Source organism: Metopolophium dirhodum, chromosome 7 (assembly GCF_019925205.1).
Source record: "Metopolophium dirhodum isolate CAU chromosome 7, ASM1992520v1, whole genome shotgun sequence".
NCBI lineage: Eukaryota > Metazoa > Arthropoda > Insecta > Hemiptera > Aphididae > Metopolophium > Metopolophium dirhodum.
The window spans coordinates 27,168,540-27,195,653 of record NC_083566.1 but is presented as its reverse complement, the minus strand read 5'-3'; the positions used below and the strand labels follow the sequence as shown (position 1 = coordinate 27,195,653).

At 33.4% G+C, this 27,114-nt stretch overlaps 1 protein-coding gene across 5 annotated transcripts in view; it reads right to left on the bottom strand.

Moving 5' to 3' along the window:
- The window catches only part of LOC132948206 (high affinity cAMP-specific 3',5'-cyclic phosphodiesterase 7A-like), a 128,154-nt gene that overhangs the window by 64,411 nt on the left and 36,629 nt on the right, over window positions 1–27,114 (bottom strand). The window contains exon 1 of one of the 5 annotated variants that reach the window (XM_061018584.1): window positions 15,854–17,147. The exons of 2 other annotated variants lie outside the window; for them this stretch is intronic. In XM_061018584.1, the coding sequence (XP_060874567.1) occupies window positions 15,854–15,988 (135 nt within the window). In that variant the 5' untranslated portion in view covers window positions 15,989–17,147. Of the gene's footprint in view, window positions 1–12,218; window positions 12,501–15,853; window positions 17,148–27,114 lie in introns of those variants that run through there. 2 more of the 5 variants (XM_061018580.1, XM_061018583.1) reach the window with 2 other exon arrangements.

Here is a 27,114-nt window from a genome sequence, read left to right as displayed (position 1 = left end):
TTTCAGGCACAATAAACGAATTGCGTACAATAAAATCCTGTTTAACTGTAATAGGTATACGTGATGGTCACAGAGGACAGAAATATGTTGAAAACGGCGTTTTGGTGGTTTGGGATTGCAGGACATAAATAAAAAGACTAAGCTCGTGATAAACGAACGAAGATTTAAATAATAATGCGTCACATTAAGGAAATACATTCATTCATGTAACATGTTAGTATGTTACACATGTAAACATATAATATTTGTATGCTATATACTTTGTGCGTGTGTATATACGAAAAACAAAAACGTACCCTTTTTATTCTTAAACCTTAGGATTTAACGAGAAAATATTTTAGGTCCACTTCACAGACTATAATCTCGCGTTTCGTGCCTTTTATCGAACGCTTTTAGTCAACGATAGTCCCACTGTTGATAAAATATTATATTCCCGTTATCCTATAGCTCCAATATTATATATATATTATCGGGTTGGACTTCTTCGGAAGCTGACAAAATGAACGAATAAATAAAATGACCCGAGCGAGTAGACTTTGGAGATAATAAAGTATCGATTAGGAATGAGAAGAAACATAGAACCAGACTTTTTTATGTCTGTTTATTTAAGCCTGTACTTTTATTTCGAGTGGGTCACCCGTCCACCGTGATATATACAGTGGGGAGGGGGTGAGTCTGACCATATAACGGGAGAACATAAAACAAATTTATAAACCGATGGCCTGGGAGACGAGCGGACGAAAAGAAAAAGGTATAAAATATATATACGATACAGCCAATTCCCACGCATTATTTACTTGGGTTACCCATTTAAGTCGTTGTTGTCGACGAAATGTATACGTTTGAAAAATGCGCGTAAGAGCATTAGTTACAATCGAAATAAAATGATATCCGCCATGAGGATATTATATTATGTATTATAGTCGGCTATTAAGTGCTTAAGCTATTTAATTATCCACGAAACAATTGGTAAGTAACTCCATATTATAATCGTTAATCATATGATATATGACGGAAAGAAAAAATAGAAACCAGGAACACATAATATATATACCTACCTACTAAATCCGAAATTTTTGCCGAGTTCACAAATAACATAATGTTACGTAAAAAATATAACAAAATAATAAATTGTTTCCAACGTAATCGGCGAGGTTAAGTTAGGTGGACAGGATTTTTTTTTTATTCGTTCTGATTAAAAATACTAAATTAATTAAAATAAAATCGTTTTATACGAACACTGACGGATACGATTTAAGCAAACAGAAATACATTTTTTTTCAATTCATACCAATTAGATTAAAAGGCAGTGTAATATATAGTGTTGTATTCATGTTGACCGATATAATTATTACAGTCAGTTCGTTCTAAAATTAAACGATAATAAACTATAGCATAATAATAATATGATCATTGATCATAAACCCATATTTACTATAAAATATAAAGTATATTATGTATTATATTAAACACATTAATAAATAATAATTATAGTACCTATTTATAGCATCTCTCGAAAATAATGTATTATATATAGGTAATATGTAAACATTTTGTTTTTTTAAATACCAAATAGTAAAATTCAAACAGACATATTTTAAGTTGGAAATGTATAAAATATATATTTACACTAGGTGTATATTTTAATTTTTTAGTGTGTAAAAAAATTCTGATATTTTTCTAATTATTTATTTTACACTCCTGTGAATATTAATAATTAGCAATCTAAAATCGACCAGTCTGACCGATATTTAAATATTTAATGCAAATATATTTTTTCATATGATTCATTGCTAGTAAAATGTTGACAAAACATTCATCAAAACTTCTCTGAATTTATAAATAAATAAAAAAAATTAATCATTATTATGACCAGCGCACGTGACAGGCAGATGTGTTAATAAACTTTTCGCTCGATACTGTATTACTGTCCCTTTTTTCATATCTTTTTGTAATGTTTTCCACCGCCCCCACGTAAAGCGAATTATTTCGCCATATCTGAAGCCAGAGAATTTAATCCATCCGACTGGATTTTTAGCCGGCTACGAAAATAATAATCGACTGCCTAAGCTGACCTATTTATTTATTTTGTTTACATTCACACCCGCCCCATAATTATCTTAGTTGATTAACAAAGCGGGCACGATAAAATATAGTTAAACCACCTCCTTGTTGTCTCTCTATTACGTTTCTTAAAAGTTAAAGATATACACAACGGATGTAGGAACACGAATTCCAAAGGATTTGGTGTACCTCAGACCACTGACTCGGCACCACGATTGGACGATCGAAATGTCTGCTTACAACTTTCTCCCACCACTACGCCATAGGATCGCCGTAATGTTATCGGCTTGTTCTATTATACGTGACATCGTGTTATCTTGTTGGTACTAATCCGTTACAGTTTAAACAACTAGCCTAACATATTATAATAGGCACTGTAATATACCGTTGCTGGAAACGATTGGATAGTAATTCATAGAAAGCGCATGCGATTTATATGTCTCAATATTATATAGACCAGCGGATTTTGAATTTTCCACATTACTATGGAAATATTTTAGGGGATATTTTAGGGTATAGTTTCTTATATCCCTATCCCCCGCCTATAGTGACCAGCAGACTATAATAATTAGTAATATATTAGACTCGTTGCAGTTGCAGTTGCAAATGCCAAGTATAATATATAGGACACGACCACGCGAAAACCAACCGATTTAAATAGCATAATAAGATATTATCATATATTGCAGCAGCTAGGCGCCATAAATAAGACAGATGCTCTGGAATCGTGTTTAATACCAGTACATATATGATTTTTTCACTCCAAACCTGTGCATCATCTGATATATAATATTATATTGTTATGAGTAAAAACATTACTGTACGCACTACGTAAATTATTAATAATATTTGTTATATAAGCAACAGCATCGCGTCGAAACGTGAACAATGGCAAATTAATTGCACGTTGCAGACGCCATCGCGCCGTATATTATCCTGACCCCTGCGGGGCGGCGTGTGTATAATATATATTATTATATAATATAGTTTTGTTTAATTCCCAAGACGAACAGGGTCGCCATCAATTACATGCGCACTGATGCGCCGCAAACTATATTATAATATAGTGTACAGCACCTGCATGGCAGCAACCTTACACCTACACGACGAGCTCGCTCTCTCCTCGGTCCGTTGTCATTCGGATACACACATGATAATAATGTACACAATACGATATGGGTACATATTATATCCCGCAACAATCCGTCTTCCACGTAATCCAACTAATTCTGCGAGACAATCTCTGTCCATTGACCAACGGTGAGATAAATCGGACAATAATACGCGTACGGCGAGGGGACGAGCGGATACGTGTGCGTTATGTGGAACGCAGTTGTGGAGTGTATGGCATATGGATATTTTGTATATTGTATGGGTAAACTATATATATATATTTTAAATTTTAATAGAAAGTTCGACGGACATAATATTATGTAGGTACCATTATATTGCGCCATTAGCATAATATTGTGAAAACGTCTCTGAACTCGATCCATCAATCGGTATAGACGGCTTTTCTGTACCTATTGTATAGAGTTTTATCGATGGACAACGATCTGAAGACAAACGGAAATCTTAAATTTGCTTAATGTGTTCACAACGCAGCTATAGAGTTTACATATTGTACGAGTAAGTATGATGTATATGATAGGGGCCTAGGAAAACTGTTCCACACGACGTTATTTGGTTTTCACGTTGCAGAGAAGACAATTTTTTTTATAACTTAAAAACTTCCACGCAGCCACGATATCAAACAAATTTTTGCTCCACCACAATTTGGGACGGATACAGTTCTATAAACTTATGTTATAATGACCTTTTTAGTGACACTCAATATACCTACACATATAATGATTCGGTATTATTTATATTTTATTATAATTACTTTACGACTATACCATAAGTTTCAGTTATTGTAATTTGTAGTAAAAATGTAAGACTCCCACACGCACTAATTATTTGAGTGCTTGGCACTCGTAGTCGTTGCTCACGAAGCGGATGCCGTCACGTCGTTTTTCTTCACTCAGAAAATAAAAAATATCTTGAGTCCAGCTGACGAGTATATAACATCCATACATCTTAAACACTCTTATTAGGTATAATATATTGAATATACCCAGTACCAAAGCAAGTTCCGCTAAGGCAACTTGAAACATGGTAAAGTTAAACTGTCCAAGACATGACATATTGTCGAGTTGTAATCTTTAAGTCACACCCAAACCTTGGTTTTTTTTTTCAACACTCGTCGGAATCATAATTATTATGGTTACTTAATATATTTTGCCCATTGAGAGGAAAAATGGCGGATGTACAATATATAAGTAGAAATATAATCATGCAAAAACTGAAGAATATCTTATAACTTCGTTGGTGGCGCGACTCGCTGGCTGCGTGACCGGCGGGAGATTTTTATGGGTTCTCCATTCACCCCCTTCCCTTTCAGAATAGCTAAAAACACTTTAACTCATTTTTCACGCCCGCCATCGCTACCTCTCGTATATGCATATATATATATATATATATAAATTCGTGGAAAAGACGACCCATATTCCGTTTAACGTGGTAAGCGCTCTAAAATACGTCCAGCTTGGTTTTTTTACGACGTCAATCGTGCAAGAACCATTGCGTGTTTACGTAAAAAAAAATAAAGCCATTCCGATTATGTTTCCGTTGTATAATATTTAATTGATTTTCTAACCGAAACAAGGAAGTAAAATAAAAACAGTTGAAGTAGCTAGGTGGAGATAAATTTTATTGTGTATTTTTTTTTAGCGCTTTTGCGTTGAAAACGAAACAAGCGCCGAGTAGCCGAAACGATAATAATATAATACTCAGTACAGAATATGTATAACAAAAACAATAGCAAGTAGAACTGCAGTTCACCAGACATAAACGCATTGGTAGTTTGTGCTTCCGGAAAAGTTTTTATACGATGTTTATACACGCGACTAAAATTATGGATTATAAAACACATGTTTTTCCATGACAAATGCATATTTTGTGAGAAATATGAAATATTATGATTATATACCCATACAACAGCGTTAATTTTTTTCAAGCCCTATTATGGATTTGTTCCCTATTTGTATTATTGATATTTCTAGATTTATTCAAATACATGTTTGGCTGTTGTTACAAATAAGAATATTTCATAATGCAAATAATGAAAGAAAAGTAGCTGAGGAAAACTGAGGAATAGTGAAATTTAAAGTAATATGTATAATGTATATACGTAATTTGACGATTAGGTTTATTATTTCGTTCACAAATGTGAAATCCTAAAAAAGTTCAACTGATGCTTATTGAACATTTTTTTTTAATATAATTTGAAAGTTCAAGTCAATAATGAAGGTATCTAACAATTGCTCGTTTTGTTATTTAATCATATATATAATAATTAATTAATGGCTCAATCCAGATGATATTTTTAAGTGTCAAAATTATTTTTTCTAACATTTTATTTGGTCGAATGTTTGGTGGAATGGAACACCACGCTACGAAGTCAGATTTTTATTACATTGACAACGAATAAAATTTATGTTTTTTATTTTTATTTAGTATTTGACATTTAAATATCTATAATTTATGAAGACAAACTGCCAATCGTTTTTCTGAAAGCGAAGTAAATATGTGTAAGTACACAATAGTATTTATTTTCTATATTGATATGTCGATACTATGATTCGTTTGACACGGTGTATTAACAAAAACGTTTTCGACCTTTACACTGAAGTTAAGCGCACCTAAATAAATACTATTAGTGATAAATGATAATAATAATAATATTGGTTTAACAACATAATAATAAGCGCATTAACCTCAGTGTTGTGGTTATTAAACGTTAGCAATTCGTAATTCGTACACAATATAAAATATGTATATATATATATTTAATATGGTACGCGTTGTTTTCAGTCGGCGACGAGGTAAAGTTTTAAGTAAATTAGCATTAGGATGTGCAGGCTTATCGAACGATGCAAATATCCCCTGCGAAGGTATTCTCGAAGAACTACGTGTAGATTATATTTAATGGGTCATCAAATATATGAACGAAATAATAATCATCTTGCCGTTCTAAACTACCATATTGTTTCAATAGAGATCATGCTACCAGATATTTTTGTTTTATAAAAGTCTGTTGTTATAAGCTATAACTATAATTGTTAGGACGGGTCAAAATATTGGTATCCTATTTTATAAGCAAAATATCTACAATATAGCGCGTCATCTAAGAGTTGGCTTTAATAAGTAAATAATCTCACTGGACGGGGAGAGTAGAACATCTCATGTGATTCACCCGTATTGGAAAAATGTTAAAGAAATATTGCCACTAAACGTTGAACTTTGATCGATGGGGATTAATGGTTTTAGTCAGTATGAGATTAACGTTGAGGTTTGATGTGTACACAACGCACTGTAATGGAGTTAAAATTGATATTTAACAAATACTTGCGTGAAACTTATCAAAACCGAAAGATTTAAGGCTGTTATTACTATGGTTGAGTATGACTTAGGTTATTGATATTAGTATTATTATCGTTATCATTTATTATAATGACGTAGTAACTATAGTAAAATTTTTGATATTAATTAATAAACTGTAGTTTTGGTCAATGATATCGAAATGGTTCACAATTTCATACATGCGTTGCGTATACTGATTTATAATAGCTAGGGGAACGCACACGCCCCTTATATTGATTACCCTAAGCGACACCCCTTCCCCCCCCCACCACAAAGTTAGCACTCCTTGGCAACAACCCCGAAACATCCACTCTTTCTGCACTGATAAACACACACTAAATATACGTACAAAATACAAATATAATATATAAATTATTATTGTACAATATTACTCTCTTTCTGCCGATTAAATTTATCTGCATATTGTATAGGTACATATTACATTATACATTTTTGGTTTTTAATCGAAAATTCAAGGCTACAACTAATATACTTGCACTTTAATAACATATCATTTTGACTATTCGTATTTATTACAACAAGAGCAAACCTATACCTATTGAGTTTAACTGGGATTGTCTATACAGAAATCATTATTATTACGGCTCTTAAACGGACTTCAATATATACAAACACGTCTGCAATATATACATAGTAAGTATATACCAGATACCTATATTAATTAATTTTTCTCTTCCACTCTATCTGTCGAACTCTATTAGCCTAACTATTTGTTTGTAATGAAATCATGCTGCAAATACGCCAGACGGGTTTAATACAATAATGGGATATACATAGTAAAAGATAATCACGATAAACGCATTGCACGATATTTTTTTTCATTCAATTTTTTTTTCCACGAACAATGAAATGGTTATTCCTCATTACTTTAAATTTATTTTAATAAATAGCTTAGAAAAGATTTCGAAACACCGCGTTCAGAAATGTGTTACTGCATAAAACATCTTTGAAAATTGGAATCACCTAAAGTAAGCACTTATAAATAAGCACAATACAATCAATATAAAATAATATAAGTTTAAATAATCTAAAAACAGGCACTATCAATACAAAACTTTGTCTAAAACGTTAAACCAAAAAAGCATTCCACTTGAATGGGAAATGTTTTTAATTAATAACTTATACAGCTCAATATTAAATACTTGATGCTTTTTGTATAGGTAATAAGTAAAAACTATAATATACTGTTATCTACAATAATTCAATAACATACAACATTATAATAAAATAGGTACCTATTTATATTAAAAAGTAAAGAAAATTTATAAATAATATGCGACAACATTTCAAAACACATATTGTTCGTGAACAAAACCACTAAAACATAAATAAAAATACACTTAAAGATAAATTCAAAACGCCGGACGTCTCATCAATGGATATTAGATCTATTAAACGAAGACGCTTGAAAGTGGTTAACATGAAATACAAAAACAGTATTGGCATTGCGCGTCGTAAAGGCTATAATATAAGTAGGTGCTATATAGTATAATATAGTAAATGAAAACTGTCGATGTATATAAAGTCGACAACAAGAGTGGCGAAGATAAATGAAATAACATAGGTATTAAAATTGAAGAGTCGAAGAAAAACACACTCTTTCAGAAATAGGATTTAAATTAGATTATATCGATTCAAAGATGCAAACTAATATTAAACAAATCGACACAATAAAAAAATATTATATTAAAAATCTAGTCAAATGCTTTTAGTTAAATGATTGGAAGTAAAAAGTTTAAAATTAAAAATAAAACCCACTCCAATGAATGAGATGACAACTTCTACAATGCAAATAAAGTTTGCCAATCTATAGAAAACAAAGGCATAGTAAAAGTTTATTGAATATTATAGTTGAGCACTTATTACCATTAAACTGTGTATGTATGATAAATTTCATGCAGTTACTATATTTACCTAGCAGTCTGTTAACTTTAACTAAGATTATATTTTTCTGAAATTAAAATTTAATTAAGTAATTAAATATATTTTGGGTAAATATATTACTATTTAATATTTATCAACGAAACAAATTCACGATTATATAAGATGACTAGGTAGTTAATTATCAAAATATACTAATATTGCTAAACAAATGAATTATATAAAAATGTATATTGATAAAAAAAAATGTAAGCTGTTATTAATGAATGGAAATAGAAAAAAACGAATTTGTTTCAAAGATAATTTGCAGTTTGTAAATTATTAATAAAAAAATGCCTTAAAAATTAAGGAGATCGTTAACGACCAGTGATATTTTATTGCACCTATAGGTATAAACAAGATATAATTTTATACACGATACATAATAATATAAATAAATGTACCTATATATATAATTAAAGGAGGCTATAATATTTCACCCGGGACTTGTGTTTAAGCACGAACAACAACGGTTTAATAATAATACAACATACGAACCCCACGGAGTATCTAAACATCTATAAATTTCAATCGAAACCAATACCTAGCTGCTATCTATAGTTGCTGACGGATTTCAATCGGCGGTTAATACGGCGTAATCGCGAAATAAATGCGAAACGACATAATATGCCGTCTATTAACAAAATATAGTGAATATACTGTACGATGAAATAATATATCAATATCTACTACCTATATGTATATGCATAGTATTTATTCGTAAATACGTTCTTAACGTGCGACCAACGCTCGATTATTGTGCTCGATTATTCATTGGAGACCGTCGTCACGAAGCATATTACAATAACGTCGCGTGACATATACTATAATATTATGCCGTATCCCGGCAATTATGTTAGTCGCGATATCGTCCGCGAAAAGAGGAGATTACGATTGATGATGAGGCGGAGGACGACGATGGCCGGACTCCAATGCCCGTCCGAAACGGAAATCGGAAGTAGGCCGCGAGCGCGACGTGCCGCAAACGCGCCGCGAGCTCCGTTTTTCCCGGGATATGGAGACGCGCGTCCACCACGCCCATGCAAGTAACGCCGGCGAACGCCACCCCCGCCGCTCGCCGCTTTCCGGGTGCGTCCTACCACCACCCCCCCCTCCCCCCCCCACCAGTTTGGTTCCCCTCAGCCCTCGCCAGCGATAACTTTCGTGACGCTCAAAGGGTGTTGCCGTCCCGATGTCTTGTACACACGTGCACGCGTACCACGCGTTTTGTATAATATTACAAGTGGAACTGTGCAGGTAAAAAAATATGTTATCGAAAAACGTCCGCTTTTACGCGTGGCCGTGTTATGATTTTCGCCGACACGAGCGTCGTCGTTATTATCATTACCACGCATCGGGCTCACGATCTCCGTATTGCCGCACGCAGTCGGTGTACCACGGCGCGTCCGCAATTATTAGTAATTAATATACGCGCGCACTGCAGTGCGACGACGGTTCGAAATACACCATTTTATCGTCGGTCGCCTCTATTGTTACCTACACGCCTGTGCCCGGTCTCGTTCGTATACGGCACGATAAATATTTATCGGCATTTTATCGTTGGCTACACGCCACGACTGCGCGCCGCATACGATATAATATTTTATCGACTCCCCGCCACCGGGCGATCGTCTGTTATATTGTCTTACATACCTGTAGTGCGTTTACAAAACTTTTGAATAGCAAATGTCACAAAGACCATTAAATGTCACACGTTTTATTATTTCGTAAAAAATTAATGCAAGTTTAGATTCTCGTATGGCGGAGAATGGTACTCATTATTTTTAACAATATCCATTGAAATAAGTTAATAAGGTTATTTTTAGATAAAAGTATGCAATTGATATTACGCATATATACTATATGAACAATTTCAAATATTATAAGAAGTATTTACCATTTTTCCGTAAATAGATTACATGCTAACCAACACGTTTAATATCGAGATACAGAGAAATATCGATCATAAATATTGAAATTTTAGATTTTGGTCTGCAGATGACATAAGAATTCCTGGCTGCGTGATGATTACCTAGGTACCTATTTATTATATACAAGATACATCAAAGAATAAAGAATATATACCACGGTTATATATATTCGACGCATATAATATATTAGGATATCTTACTAAAATTATTTTTACAAAAATTGTTAATGTGTATATTATATTGGTTTAATGTGCGTGGATACAATTGTTGAAATATAATAAATATTATACTATTTCGATTTTCGATAACAAAAAATATTAAACCAGACATAATAATATGTTATATAATATATTCTAAAAACGAAAACCATCCACATTAACCTATAAAGTCGGCCCAGTTGCCACGATTAAAGTTTTTCTTTTTTCGTCTCGACCTACATAATGTGTAGTCAACCCTATATAATTTGTTAACGACCCCCAGGTTGAATATCGCTGGTTTGAACAACAAATACATACAATTCTTTTCATCTGAGTATTCGCTAGTTAGAATTCGTTTAGTTAATAAAAAAAGAAAACTGTAATTTACATAAACTCTTAACAGTCTAAACCTATCGTACCGAATGACATTTAAACTCATTTAGTCATCACGGTCCTCTGACCTGAGTTGTTGAACTAAATACTGCACTTTTCAAATTAATTTACAAAACGATCGTATACACAGCGCTAATGTATACCAAACCAAGTCTTGCCACCAGCACATATATTATCAAATTTAATAGGTTTATACTACCTACCTACCGGAAATTTTGGTTCAAATTGTTCCCACGCGTAAATATTCATTTAATAATTGCATATCCAATGCATATCTGCATGCAAATGCACTCTTAAGCCATAATAATCACATAAAATATATTATATAATACGATCTAGTTATCCTAGAAAAAAATGAAATTAACCTTATTTGCGCACATCTACTTAACTTATAGTATTACCTTACACAAATTAAATTTTCTAATATACAAATATGAGACACTGAGTAAGGTAGGTAGTAGGTCATGTAGTAGGTATAGGTATCAACTAGATTATATCAATTGGTATACCATTATATCTAGACTCTGTTCAGCCAGAGAACGCGCCGATTCTGCGCATCCCTTTGCGACACCATTCTATGGAAACCAGTTCCCCAATGGCAGGGTGTTGCGTGGGGAATCAGTTTTCGTCGGTGCGCGACGCAGTCTCTCGCTGAACAGAGTATAGTATCTAGATGACATTTTCAACTTGGAAACCAGGCTGGCTGCCTTGGAGTTTTTTTTATAATGTACTATAAACAAAAACTAGATATAAAAAGATACCATTATACTCGGTAATTATTTAAGTACCTACAATCTACACATTACAATATATAAAGGATGTGGCGTTACGACAAAACACACGCTCCGTTTTCCTATATATACTATTGCCTTATTTTGTCCAACCCGCTAATTTTTTTTCGTTTATTAATTATTATTAACACAATATCATTTTTCTTATCCAGATACAGTAAAATCTCGTTGTGTAGAAACTCAAGAGACACAGATAAAAGTTCGAGACATCAAGTTTCATCGTAATTGTTGTAATTATTTCGAGGGGATCTCAATTGACAATAACAAGAATCTATATTGGTATATATAACTACTCAATTTAGTTATTATAATAATATAATAAATGTTACATAATATCATACATGTGCCTACAACCGTATTGTTTGTACATAAATATTATATACTATGTGTATTATTATTAATGTATGACACGCGTGGTTGACAATTTTTTTTTTTACCAGATCTGTACTATAGAGTTTTGTCATCGTGAGCCGTCGTTATCCTATCCAATATCGCGTATCTCCAACAACGAAAACGGTCACTATATATATTGAGGGACGAAATACAACTCCCGGAAAATCAGGGGCGGTATGTTATACGTTACGCGTACAGCATCACTTCAACAACGGTACATAAGTAACATAAGTATACCTATATAGCGATAGGTAGACAGTAAAAAAACCGCACGACGCACACGCGACACGCGCTTTATGCCTGCGACGACTGAACGACTGCACGTAGGTTAGGTTAAGGTACACCATAACCGTATACCGTCACCTGAATTCTACTGCAGCGTGCGATGTTCTCGCATACAGTGACGTTCATTCGCAGGTTTTTCGAGTGTATATATGTACAATAATAAATTATAATACAGTATATTTGACACTTGTATTAACGCTGCACACGCACTTATACACTGCAAACCCGCATACATTAAATATATATATATAAAAAAAAAAGTAGGTATGTTGCGAATATCGATAAACCGGTAAATTGTGAGAGTAGTCGCGGCGCGTGAGTAAAAAAAAAAAAAAAATAATAATAATAATAATAAAAAGTTCGAACTGGTTGTTGCGATACACCGCGATAGTTGTTGGTTGTACGCGTGAAAGTGAAATCGTTAACGGAGCAACTCCCGGACTAACGACCTACGTCATTAGAGACACGGGTGGTAAAAAAAAATAATAATAATAATAAAATATAATATATATCGAATAAAAATTCTCGGATTCTCGTGAATATACAAGTGTGTGTGTGTGTGTGCGTGTTCAACACGTATTTCATTGAGCCAATATGGCTGTATAGCGAGCGCCCGCAGATATGATTTTGCTGGCGGTGAAAAGGGTGGGCGGGATGGTAAAACGGCGCCAAGCGATTAATATCAGCTTAAGTCCTCGCTCAGATTTCGAAATTCGATTAAGGATGTATAATATACTCCGAGAGTGCGGGTGGAAAAATCTGGCCGACTTAAATCGTCGTTTATCAAGTGGTGTACAATATATCATTATTGTTGTTATGACGTGCGCGATACCACGTGCGATGGAACTTCCGCGGCAATATTCGAGATTAAATTACTGCAGCTATTATAGTAAACGGGTGTATAGTGTACACGTATATTAGGATAATAGGGCCTAGGTAGGAAAATGGAAAAATAAATAGTCACGATGAGCGTAATATAATCGCTATATAAGTATAATATGTTGGTATAGGTATACCTACATGGATATAATCGAGGATATAATATACAACTTTCAGACCTTTTTTTCCGGTAATATAAAATAAATTAACTCGCCAGTTTTGTTAATATTATTATTTTAGGCGCCATATTATGATAATATAAGCTTTGTAGCGAAGGGAATGATTTTTATACAGTGTCTTCACGCTAGCAGCCGATAATATGTTCACTTGTTTCCGTACACGAGCTCGATCGCACTGAATCGAGAAACAAGTAGGGTAGGTACTTTATAACGTACAATATAATGTAATAATACCAATAGTATAATAGTGAACTATATAATAATATAGGTAGATAATGAATAATGATTAATGATATACACACAACACACCACATAATATTTTTCCAGGGTAGGGGAAGTATTTCATTTTATAATTAGTTTAACGATGTACTTTGAAAACGTATCTAATTACCGTCTACGCGTCCCACATTTATTGAGTTAGCCAAAGGTCCACGAGGTACGTAAACAACCCTATTAATTTTCTAACCCATACGCAGGTGCACGCGATTTGAGCTTCAATTGATGAGACGACACGTCGTCCAAATGCTAAGCCAATTTGACTGGCTCGTGCGGATTATTAATTTACGCAGCATTGGAGTCATTTTCGGGACAAAGTGGACATTTACGTTTGTTGACGCCGATATTATTATATAGTCATCGATATTATTGTACATTGATCGTATTATGGGACGGAACTAAAACAATCGTAATTTATTTAGCAATGTCAGCACGTTAAACAACACCGGTGTGGCGTGCGAGACGACGGCGACGACACACGTACGACAGAAGAAGCATATTATGTTGAAATTGCATGGTACAACAGAATATAAAAATATATATAAGTGGGGGTATACTATTCTATTACAGATCAAACGCGCATAGGTATGTGTTTGATGAGAGATACCGAAAAGTCCAATTTTCCATACATTAAACGCGTTTACTGGATGGTACCATTGTGTTCATCCGTCAGTAGTATGATTATTTCTAGTTGCGCTGGCACGATTCCGACAAAACAACAATACACGCTTTAGTGGAAAAAAACTGGGATTCGCAACAGTTTTTTGCATCCCTATACAGTAGGTACATATAGGTAGGTACATAATAATATTATTGTGAAACCACAAAACTACGTGTACCATACGAGTAGACGAAATAATACCTCAAGTCTCGGAACAGTCGGCTCGCGAGGCGGAGGTCGTTGTACCTCGCGCGTCGACAATCATAAAAATAATAATATTATAACGTATACGTGTGCACCGTTTTGGAGCTACAATACGAAAAGCATGTTATCTCGAACCCAGCAATATATTATAATATTGTAAAATATATCATTAATTAGCTTAAAATGCGTACACACAGTACGTTATATATATTATATATATATGTTTTATTGCATTACACCTATGCGCATGCATTTGGCCGACCATCCGGAAAGACGAGTATTGTAAAAATATATTGACCTTTACCGCGGCGGACGTACACACGTAGTACACAATGTTGTTTTCTCGAAGTCTGTTTAAGAACGCGTAACGATAGAAAAAATATAATAATAATAGAAATAAAAAACTGACCGACAATACTAGCAATAGCAGGGGTATATTATTATAGTAGTACAACACAATTACCCCGCCGATAACGCGTCTACCCCGAAGTTTCATGAATGGCACTACCCCGATAACAGTAAACTTTAACGGTTTCTCTCGAAGACTTTATAATATATATATATACACACAACCGGCGGTGCAACATAATATAAAAAACGATAAACTCAAATATACTTTTAAAACCTCACGCGTATGTTCTGCTGCAACAAGGCACGTATTATAATATTGAAAAAAAAATAAATAAAAACGAGGTTATATGACACGACGTTCGAACCGTATATTATTATATTATATTCGTTTTAGCACGAGCGACGCACATTATGTGCAGACGAATGTGCCTACCTACGTTTAAGTGTTTTTTTTTTTTTAAACATTTTTTTAACAGTTATATGTTAGTGTATACAAACATGGTTTTCGATAGCATGCACGTGCAATAATTATCTGCAGGTTTGGTGTACAATATAATATGTTATTATTACCCATTCTTATAATTATCGCGTGCTCTCAAATACACACCACACGCATAATAATATGTACCTATATGGCTATAATAACATAGTATAATATTATAATATATATGTAGCGATATAGGTACTTGACGAGAATAAAAAATAATGCGTATACACGCGGCAGGTCGATTGCAGTGAACGACTTCCGGTAATGTGGAAAATGAAAACAGTTATAATAATATTAACGGGTGGTGCGGAGGGCTGAGAAAGAAAACTTAGACGTTTAACCAATAGGTCCACTCACTAGTGCGATCTGAGGGTCATCGTTGTCCAGTTCGTGATAGTACGACTGGTCACTGCCCCTCCTACTGCCATTAAAGCACATGATCCTCCGGAAAAGGTCGGACACCGCGGCGCAAAAACCGCATTGTTGTTGCATCACTTCGGCGGCGTGAGTAGTCGGTGTGACGGACCCGAATTAGTGACACCGAAAGCTACGACGGCGGTGGAGGTGGCGAAAGTGCACAACAACAACAACAACAACAACAATAACAACAACAACGATGGCGAAGACAAAGTCAACACCACCGGCCGGCAGCTGCTGCAGCAGCAGAAGACGGCCGCCGTCCGGTATAGAAACAAAAGTAAAAGTCAACCGCTGTTGCCACCACCTCCGCCACCGCCACCACCACCGCCGTTACCAACGACACCACCGCTAGGCGATCACTGTCTTTAGCAGTAGACCGTCGTCGTCGCACGTGGAACGGACCGAGACGCACGTGACGGCAGAGGATGGAGACGTCGACTATGATGGCGGCAGTGACGAGGTTATGCCCAGTCGCATACGACAGCGGTCGGGTGGTTGGCCGATCGGACAGCGAAACGGGACGGCGGCGGCGGAAATAATATCGTTAAATCGACTCTATAATATTATCGCATCCCGTGATGGCAGTGACGGCGGGACAGCGGTTGTCGTTGCGATCGGAAGGGGAAGAGGTATATGAGCAGAAAAAAATTAATTACAACAGATTGATAATGGAATATAATTTATTATAGGTATTCGAAAAAAAATATATTATAATTATTACTATTATTATCTATACGCGCGCGTAACTGAGGGCGGCCGGCCGGCGAATAGAGTCACTCCGGCGACGCACGCACACACACACACACTGAGACGGCGACGGCGGCGGCGCGCGCGCGCTCACTCTGTCTCATTCGCGCACACGCTCTGTCTCACTCATTCGCTCCTTTTCTCGCTCTCGCGTCTCTTTCGCTCTGCCGGCACGACGGACACGCTCGCACGCACACGCACCGCACGCACACGCGCGTAGACGATCGGGCGGCGGCGGCGACTATATAGCGAGCGGTAGCGGCGAGCGAGCGGCAGAGCGGCAGCAGCCGGCGAGCACCGTAGCGGACGCGCACAAAACTCTCGCGCACACGCGCACGCACACACGCAGCAGCCTGGCGCACACCACCACGCGCGTACACACACTGCCGCTCCCGGTTGACGCCGTTCTCGCTCGCTCGCGCGCGCACGCTGCTCCGGGCCGGGTGGGTGTGGGCCCGCCGCCGCCGCGTTACAGCAGCTACAACCGGCCGGCTACGCGCTCCGATGCTACTCGGTGACGGGGCAGGGCCGGTCGAGGGGCGCGCGCACGCTCCCGGTGGCGCCCGACGATTCCACCGCCACCTCGGCTGCAGGTGCCGGTAGCGCACGTGCGGATCTGTCGTCGCTGAGGGTGTGGCGGCGGATCGGCGGAGGCCTACGCACAGCGTTTACATTGATAAAATAATTATATCATTATAATAATACAATTATTGTTATTGTTACTGATTTTTTTATTTACATCCACCGCCGGTAGACAATCATCAACAAACAATAACACCACACGCTATTATTAGACGATCGTTTAGTTATTACAATATTATTATAATAGGTATGTACGTCCCATCAAAATCGGCAAGTTTTAGAGCGATCAGTCAGCAAGCTCTATTTTACTTTTGGATAGCAGTTTTTGGTCTGTTTGTTTTTTTAGCAACTGTCTCTGTGTTGGTTGTGTTTTTCGAATTAAACATTTACCAAATAGTTCGTGCCTAAATTATTTGCTTAGACCTATCGAAAACATTCTCATATAATAAAACTGCAGTACGTGGCCTTACAGCAATTCGCGTATAATTCAGAATTCAATCCAATTTTAACCGCAAATTAGGTTACCCACCACCTGAGGAGGAAACCTAAACCCTAAATCTATCACTGCTCTACGACCCTAGGGATGAAAAGATTAAGTATAGTATTTCGTGGGATATGTGAAATAGCACTTCCATAATTGGATTTCATTCAAAGTTATAATATGAGTTCATATAGAAATGTAAAATTTATGTCATTCCCATAAAACATACAACTAGAATTATTTTCATCTTTACACGGCAATAATTCACAATGAATTATCTAAAATGTAAACGTTTCCAATGCATATATAGGTAACTAAGAAAAAAATAATTAAGAAAATGAAAAACTTTTTTTTGTACAATTTAAATTTAAATAATTTAATTGTATAATAATCTAAAAACAATTAATAGCAATTAATCAGATATTTTTTGTTCAGTCCTGTATTATGAATAAATTATTTTAAATACTTGAAAATATTAAATGTAAATAAGGCAACATGCCAAACTAACAAAAAACGGGTTATAAGACTAATGAGTCTCATGCATATATATATACACAATACACATTATTATATACGCGTACAGGGATGGATACTGTATGGGAGCCAAGGGACAATGCCCCTCCCAGAACTCGTACGGCACATACATAATTCCACATTTTTTAAAGCAATACATTGAATCTAATAATAATTTAACTATATAGGTAATTAAATAAATATAAAAATATAAAATCTATATTTATGCTTTTTGTAGCAAAAAAAAAAGAAACATTAAACATTTAAACGGTAGTATACGATATGATAAAATTATTATTATATTATCTATATTCATCTGCTGTCGTAATCAATGAAACAATTAAACATTATTTAGGTTTTTAATTATTTGATAAATTCCTTGGATTCTGGATAGGTATACAAATAAGTAAATAAAGCAAGTATATATATATATAAATAGAATTTTAAAACTATGCTGATACTTTTATACCAATATAATATATTTAATAATATATACACCCTTCACGAATAGTGTCGCATCATAGTTTTTAAATTTTTTTAGGAGAGATAATACAAACATTCAAAAGTATATAATATACCTGCTTTTGAAAGATTTCAAAAAATTTTAATTTCAAAAAAATGTTTAACAACCTTTGAGATTCTTTCAGCTTTTTATTTTCAAATACTTTACCCTTTTCTATCTATTATAAAAGAGTTAAAGCAATTTGATGAGTTACGGCCCTTTTCTTAGGTAAAACGTACGCATGAGTACGTCGTTGGATGTCAAATTAATATATTATATTATACGAAATTTAGAGACTGGGGTTGAAATTATGCGTACGAATTATACGATTATAGTGAATGGACACAACTAAAATACCACACAAAATTGTATGTTGCACGTGTATTGTATAGACAATATTTTACACGTACACAAATCAACGTTTCCATATAACTATTTTGTATGGATATTTCAAGTGGCACTTACATAGCACTATAGCACTTTATATATTATGTAAGTCTTAAAGCCGAAAATAATAAAAGCAGTAAAATCGAAGAGTAAGTAGTAATTGTTTCCAAGGATTTGATAAAAACACGATTTATCTAAATTCATACTTTATGCCACATTAATTACAAAAATATATATATATTATATTTGTAGAGGTATAAATCCAACCTTGAATTATACAGAAATTATTTTTCTTATGGTTAAATAAACATTAAATTAAAATAAAAAATATAATCGTAAGTACGAGATACATCATAACGTCCAAGTATAATTTGAACAGAACACATTTCATATGTTTCTGCACGTATAAATTATAATAACCTATATACCTGCCAACAATATACTCACAAACTAAATAGGTAGAAAGTCAAATAAGATTTGTTATCAAATACGTTAGGTACAAAAAACAAAAACTAGGATATTATGTATAAGATAAATTACGATTAAATAAACAAAATTGTACATAGTTATATCAATTATACCCAGTATTTTTTTCTCTATTCTGATGAATTCAAGGTTTACGACTTCGGCGTTAATAATATTTTAAGTAAATTCAGTACTTACGGAAAACCATAATGTATAAAAAATGTATAAAGTAGCTAGGAGAGTAAATTATAATTTCTACACATCATAATGGTACCCAATCACTCTAATGATATGTCATCACAAATAAAGTTGTTTATCCAAAATGCAATCAGTTTAATGTACTTTACTTATTAAACTTAAAGATATTAAGACATATTTGAAAATAATATCGTGAAGCTGTTGTATATTTTTTTATGATTCAACTGCAGAAACTAAAAGCATTTCTAAAAAAATAGTTACAAATAAAGGTATAACTACACATGATTATATTAATATATGATATTGAATTGGCCATTGTTATTTATATATATATATATCATATATGAATAAAAGTAATACTGGAAAACGTCAAAAACTGTATTAATAGAGTTATTATTTTTATTAAGTGATTGCAATTTCTAAAACAATTTCAATTATTTGAACAATTTATAGTAGAAATAATAATAATTTTATATTAATACAAAATTTAGAAGTAGGTCATTTATGTTCTAGAATTAAATTATAAAATAATGCATCAATTGTACAATTTGATTAATGTTTATGTATTCAAAAACTAGTATAAATACGAAATTAATTATTAAGATATTAGAATAATATTATGTTCATCTAGTAGGTATTGTCTGGTATTGATTATACTTATATAATACCTTTTTAATGAACTTGTATCTGTAGTTCAAATGAGAAATGAAAAATCTACTTTTCAAATAGTTTTAAATAAACTGCATTAAATACCAACTGTTTGGACCAGGCATAACCAACCGTATTTGACCAAGATCGTACTCTTTCCTTTTCGGCGGGCAAACCAAAAAGTTCAATATTTTCTTTATGGTTGGTATACAATATACATATTATATAAAAGTAGTAAAAATATAAGTTATATAAAGATTATTCATATATTAGATATTTATTTTTATAATGAACAAGATAGTTGTCGTCACAATCATACTCGACGAATATCGATCAAATAATTAATGGCAACAATTATACAGGTATGTATTTATATTTTTATATTACATAATTTGTATACAACTTGTATTTTTAATATTTTTCTAAATACATAACATAAAGTAAATATTAAACTTTTTGGATTGATCGAAAAGGGAATTGATCTTTTTTTAATTTAGCGCAAAAGGGAAAGGTATTTTGGTCGAAAAGAGTCTAACCCTTTGAACCAATTAAAAACAAATACAACTTTTTGGATCAATTCTTAGGACCTGTTAAGACCAAATAATATTAACTGTCATAATAATTGGAGTCAGGAGCACATGTATCATAACATCTTATTGGATACGTATATGTATCGAACTATGTTTTGAATATTTTCAACTTAACGTAATACCCGAGGTGGTTGACAAAATCAATGGTAGTAGCGATCATAGTGAATATAGTGTGCCAAGCCCTTAATACAAGTATATTATGTCTAATATTTAGGAAGGTAGCGGATAGGTTGAATGTATTTATGTCTTATTCATACGGTTAATAGTAAGTTCCTACACGAGAGTAGCAGGTAAAATATAACATAAGATAATATTCCTACAAATGATATGTGTAAGTATCTACACGAATACAAAAATAGGTATCTAAGTTCAGACAAGGAAAAAAAAATACTTATATTAGTTCCACCACCAATCACTAAATTTGTATTACCAATCTCCATATATTTTGAAAATTATTGAAATTCTCAAACTTTTTCAAGTAAATATAGACATATAAATACGAACAACAAATAGTAACACAAAAACAATAAATCAGTAAAACTACCCTGGAAAATAAAATATTATAAATGACAAAATTGTATTTATTTAACAAAGAAAATTAATCAATATAGTTATGTTAAATATTTAGGTTTCTAAAATAAACCACATATATTTCTTTTTTACATTTTTTTTTTTTTTTTTTATTAGTTGACCCATGGCAACTTAGGTTATCGGGTGGTTTTTTAAACTATGGGAGAGGGAACTATAGGTTTAAACACGTGTGTGTAGTTTTGGCAGATTTTTTAGTGGGCACCCGTGGGTATCTGCTATGCCCGGGTGGGGGATGGCGGCACTTCTTCTCCGGACACGGTGACTTGCCCGCAGAAAAATGCCGCCCGTGAACCGAGGTTTGAACCGGCGTCGGTGTGCGTCACAACCGACGCCTTAGCTCACTCGGCCACTCCGTCCCCCTTTTTTACAATTATTTACTTACGAAATTTGTTTTAAGACATTAGCATGAGTTTGATTACATTTAACTTATTATATTTTAATATTGTATGTTATTATAAAAATAATAATTAATGTAATTTAATAACATAATATATTATTCCAATAATCATAGATAAACGATTAGTGTAGGAATAAACATACGTAATTTTTTACCGTGTAGGAATTTACATATTTTATCATTTTTTCCACAACGTAGATAGGAACTTTTCCGAACTAACCTATGTATTGTTTATCTGCTAGGTCTCGTGTAGGAACTTACATTCGCCCATGGATAGTGGTATCCAAATCATAAATTCATAATTTTTTTTAAATAGGTACCAAATTATTTATAATATAGAATCTATAATATTATAGATGATACTATTATTTTATATTATAAGGCTACCTTTATTTTTATAACAGACTATAGCTGATCCCGCACACTTTGTTGTCCGTAAAAATTGTGATTGTTTAACTCCTTTTGGGTTTAACACGCTACAGTTGGTAGGCGCAATGTGCGAAAATTCGATTTGATGCATGCTTGAACCAAATCTTTCCGATTAATCAATAGCAACTAATAAAATAATAAATACTAATTTCTACTAATTATTTCTCCTATAACCAATAGCAATAACCATTGTTCGTCTCAAAATCCCATGGTTGGACCTGCCTGGTCCAATTGTAAATCTAAATCATACCGGATACATACACAAACAATTTCATCAAAATTGGTCGAACCGTTTAGGAGTGCATGAAGGACGGACAAACATTCATTTTTATATGGATTATTATTATTTTATAATAAATTTAGTATAAATTACCTTTACAGCAAAACTACATTACAATTTTAAGAACCTTAAGCCTTAGCTTAGAGCCTTCTTACAGTCTGCTTAGAGTAACGCTCATTTTTCGTGCCCCCGACTATGTAGGCATTTATCACTGCAGTGATTCCTACAATAAACCTATGAATAATGTTAATTTGTAACTATACTTCCTGCAACTTGACGTGCGATAATATTGATGTTTTAAACTAAAATATGATACAAAAAACTAGTGGGCCAATCCCGGGGGGCGGGGCACATGTCGTCGGGTCATTGTACACTGTTTCTCTGCTAAAGAAAACACTGTCAACGCTAAACACACGCGCTCACATTGCACAACATTAAAACACAATAAATACGCACACTTGTGGACGCGAAAAATCAAAAACAGAAACACGACCGAATACACCGTGCAATTAAAAAGTTAGAGGTGGCAAACTCTGAAATAACGGCCCCGATCAACCGGTTCTTAAGACTGGGCGGCAGAAAATAATAATATCGCTGTTACATATTATGCAACTCATCGTGAGACCCGTAAATAATACGATCGGCCGTGCTTACCACGGTCTGCAGACTGTGTCTGTGTTTAGACCTCACCGGAATGAAAAACTTTCCGAACGAAACTGTCTCATGCGAATTTCTCAATGAGGTCCTATATAAGACCCCGCGGTCGGCCATACGCCAGCAACCGCGGTAATCCCTGTCAATAAGAATACGGTAATACCACTTTCCATTGGCCATGAACTATAATGCCTGTTCCGTCGACGTCCGAATCACGACGACTTTAAATCGGACCGTTTGCGCGTCACCATCCATGAGTGTGCACTGTCCGTATACCAGAATGCGGCGCAGTACGTTGACATTTCGGTGAAACGATTCTTAAACAGCTTCCACACCACCCTGACGAAACGCGCAGCTTGTTTAGTTGTCACTCTACAGGATACTCGCAGGACGGCTCGTAAAAGTAGGATGCACGCCACGCATCAAGTCACCTATATGTTGTTCGCGGGTTTCTTGTATAGTAATAGAGACATTGCGACAATTCAATTTCATACGCTTATTTAGAATTTGTTGTATTTTCGTATAATGTGTCACGTGTGTATAATATAAAACATTGCGGTATATACCTAGTTAGACCGTGGTAAAATAGTCATGCGACATATAAATATTAAACAATATTCAAATATACATCATTTTCCTATTATAATTTAATATATTAGATCTGTATCGTTATTTGTATAATAATGTGATCGGAAACAGAATAATTTATTGGGTAGGTTGAAAATTCAGTTCAGTGAAAAACCTGCAAAGTGCTCTAAAATCATTACTTACAAGTCTTTAGATAATAGAATATAGAGCATGTATAACAAAAAATACAATATTTTTAATAACGAAGCACGGATCAAGTAATGCGCGTGGATTTTTTTTTAAATATTAGGTAACTCGGCGTTTGTGTTTTACAGTGCAATGCGTAACTACAATACTTCCGAGTAACAAAGATTATCTCTACAAAAAGAAATCATTGAAGAATGATTAAATATTTTCATAAATTAACGATTTTATATAAACGATAAAATATCTAAATAATTAATTGATTGTAACGGTTGCAATTTTATTTTTCTATATGACTTTTTCCCATTGGTTTTAACGTGATTTGACTAAAAACTATGTTTTCTTTTATTTGCATTATTGTTGTACTCGATTATTACTTATAGAATATCATTAAATATTTTTTCAATTTTAATAGTTTCTTATTCAATTGGATTAACAATTTTTTGTAATTAGAAAAATTGTAGGTATTCAATTGTTTTTTATAACTTTATAATTGATATCTACTGCAGAGCACAAATAATTCTCACTTTTTATTACGTGTTATAATTACGACAAATGACAATTTTTAATATTTCAAATTGTTAAAATCATGATATAGTAGTGTTATTTATATATTCTAAATTTGTATTGAAATTATAAACCTAATATTCTAATAGAGAAACAAAACCTACTAAATATTCCAAAATACGCACTAAAAATCGTTGTTATATATTCTACTACGCAGTATTTCATGAAATACAGTTGTGGATTATAAGCTGCATTAAAATATGCAGCAGGTTCTTATCAACTTAGGAAAAAAAATGTATACCTATCAGGTATTTACTATTTTATATATATTATGCAAACTGAGTATCTATAATAAAATATTACATGGTTGGACGTTGGATCATATATAGAATATAGAGAATACTTTTACCACATTTTCTACGGAAAAAACAACAATTTTTATCTTCTATATTGATAAAAAATTCTATTGTGTTATACTATACTGTCCACAAAAACATTTTAAATTTTTACAAATGCCTATACGAAACGGGAAATTGATTATATTATATTAAAATGAAATATGTTTATCAGTGTTTGTAAGTAATATGTGTTACCGGTCGGCGACAATATCTCTTGTGGTAGCAATGTATATACATTATTCACACCATGCACGTAATAATAATAAGTGCATTGCAGCGCAAAAATACTTATTGGTTAATGGTTAAAGTTATAACTTATAACTTATAACATAGTAATATCATTTTTATTAAAAAAAAAAAAAAAAACGATGGTATATTTAATAATAAATAATAATCATAAAACATAATTTTTACCAAATGATTACAATGACATATAATGCTTAAAGCAACTATAAACTGATAATTATATTTTTAAAAACCAAACAAAATAGTGTAAGGATTGCATATGTTTATTCTTTAATAACCTACCTATTTAATTTATAGTTCGTATTAATACATCCCTTTGATATATAAATATTTAATGTGAAAGAACTTTGAAATTTTATCTTATACCTACATTTTGGGAAAACAAATTACGATACTTTCAGCTGCCTACTATAAGGATATAAATTACTAATAGCAACCATTCGAGTAGGTATGAAACACGATACTATCAACAATTCATCATGTCACTAGATCACCACACATTGAGAAAATCACTCGAAATTGGAGAACCTGTCATTATTAGGTAGGTACGTATAAATTGATATTTTCTTTCGGGGAATTAGGTCACGCAATAAATACGTTTGGGCATCAATCATGCAAAATATAAAATATTATCAGAAAGATTTCAGAGTTCAAAATGTTAATGTGAAGATAATTTAAAATAAAAGTTGCAGTTTAATTATCCCATGCCAATATAGCAGGTAACATACGCATTTGTTTATTTCTCAGTAATCTATTATTACTTAATTATTAACTATGTTTTACATTTATTAAAAGATACTAATAAGTTTGTTCTTTTTCAAGTTGAAAATACGTATTTTAATAACCCCAAGATAGCAATATTGTGTCTTTTTTTTATATATTCAGCAGATAACGCACTTTAAAATCTTATCAGTTCAGACTTTTAAAGACTCCTCATATACATAACTAGGTGAATAACCCGGCGTTGCCCGGGAAAAAAACTGTGATTAATTAACTCTTTTTAGGTGTAATTCAATGTGGCCGCTGTGCATATGAAAGAAAATTCATATTATATTTTAATTTTTAGCCATCCCGCGTATACCCGCGCTTATGGTTATGCAAACAGTATATTATCAGGTAAGCAATCTACCTGCGTTAGATTGCAGACACAGTGAATAGTGGCTGATGAAATATAGCGTATAGCTTTGTAGTTGAAAAAATGTTTAAACAGTGTACCTAAAATAGTATTGAAGTCATATAGTTGATCATTCCGGATTTTTAGGAGTATTTAATATATTTATATTATATTTTGGGGGTTATTTTATTTTATTTTTACGGACAAATTGGCGTAATTGTACCTGGATTTGTGAATAAATTCGCATATGTAACCTGCAGCCTAAGGCAACCATTAATAAACAAAAAAAAGTTTCAATTTCAACCGTGAATCTTAAGATCTCTGTTTGACCACCTCTTTAAAATATGAATATCAGAAAATCCTTTCTTATTGCACATCTAGATCGTTAAAGAAACCACTATTCCATGTATCAAGTTCGTACGTTCTGTATTTTAAAACTAATGTTCTATTCTTACAACCCCTTATTTTAGGGGTTGAATTTCCAAAAATCTTTTCTTAACCGATTATTACGTCATTATAGCTTTCTATATGCTAAATTTACGACAGATCCGTCCAGTGCTTCTGGCTAGGCGATAATGAATCAGTCAGGACATCAGTCTATCAATGTTTTACATGTTTACCCCTTTTAATTCTCGTAGGGTTAAATTTTGAAAAATCCTTTCTTATAAGTGGATGTCTACATCACAAAACTAAACTAT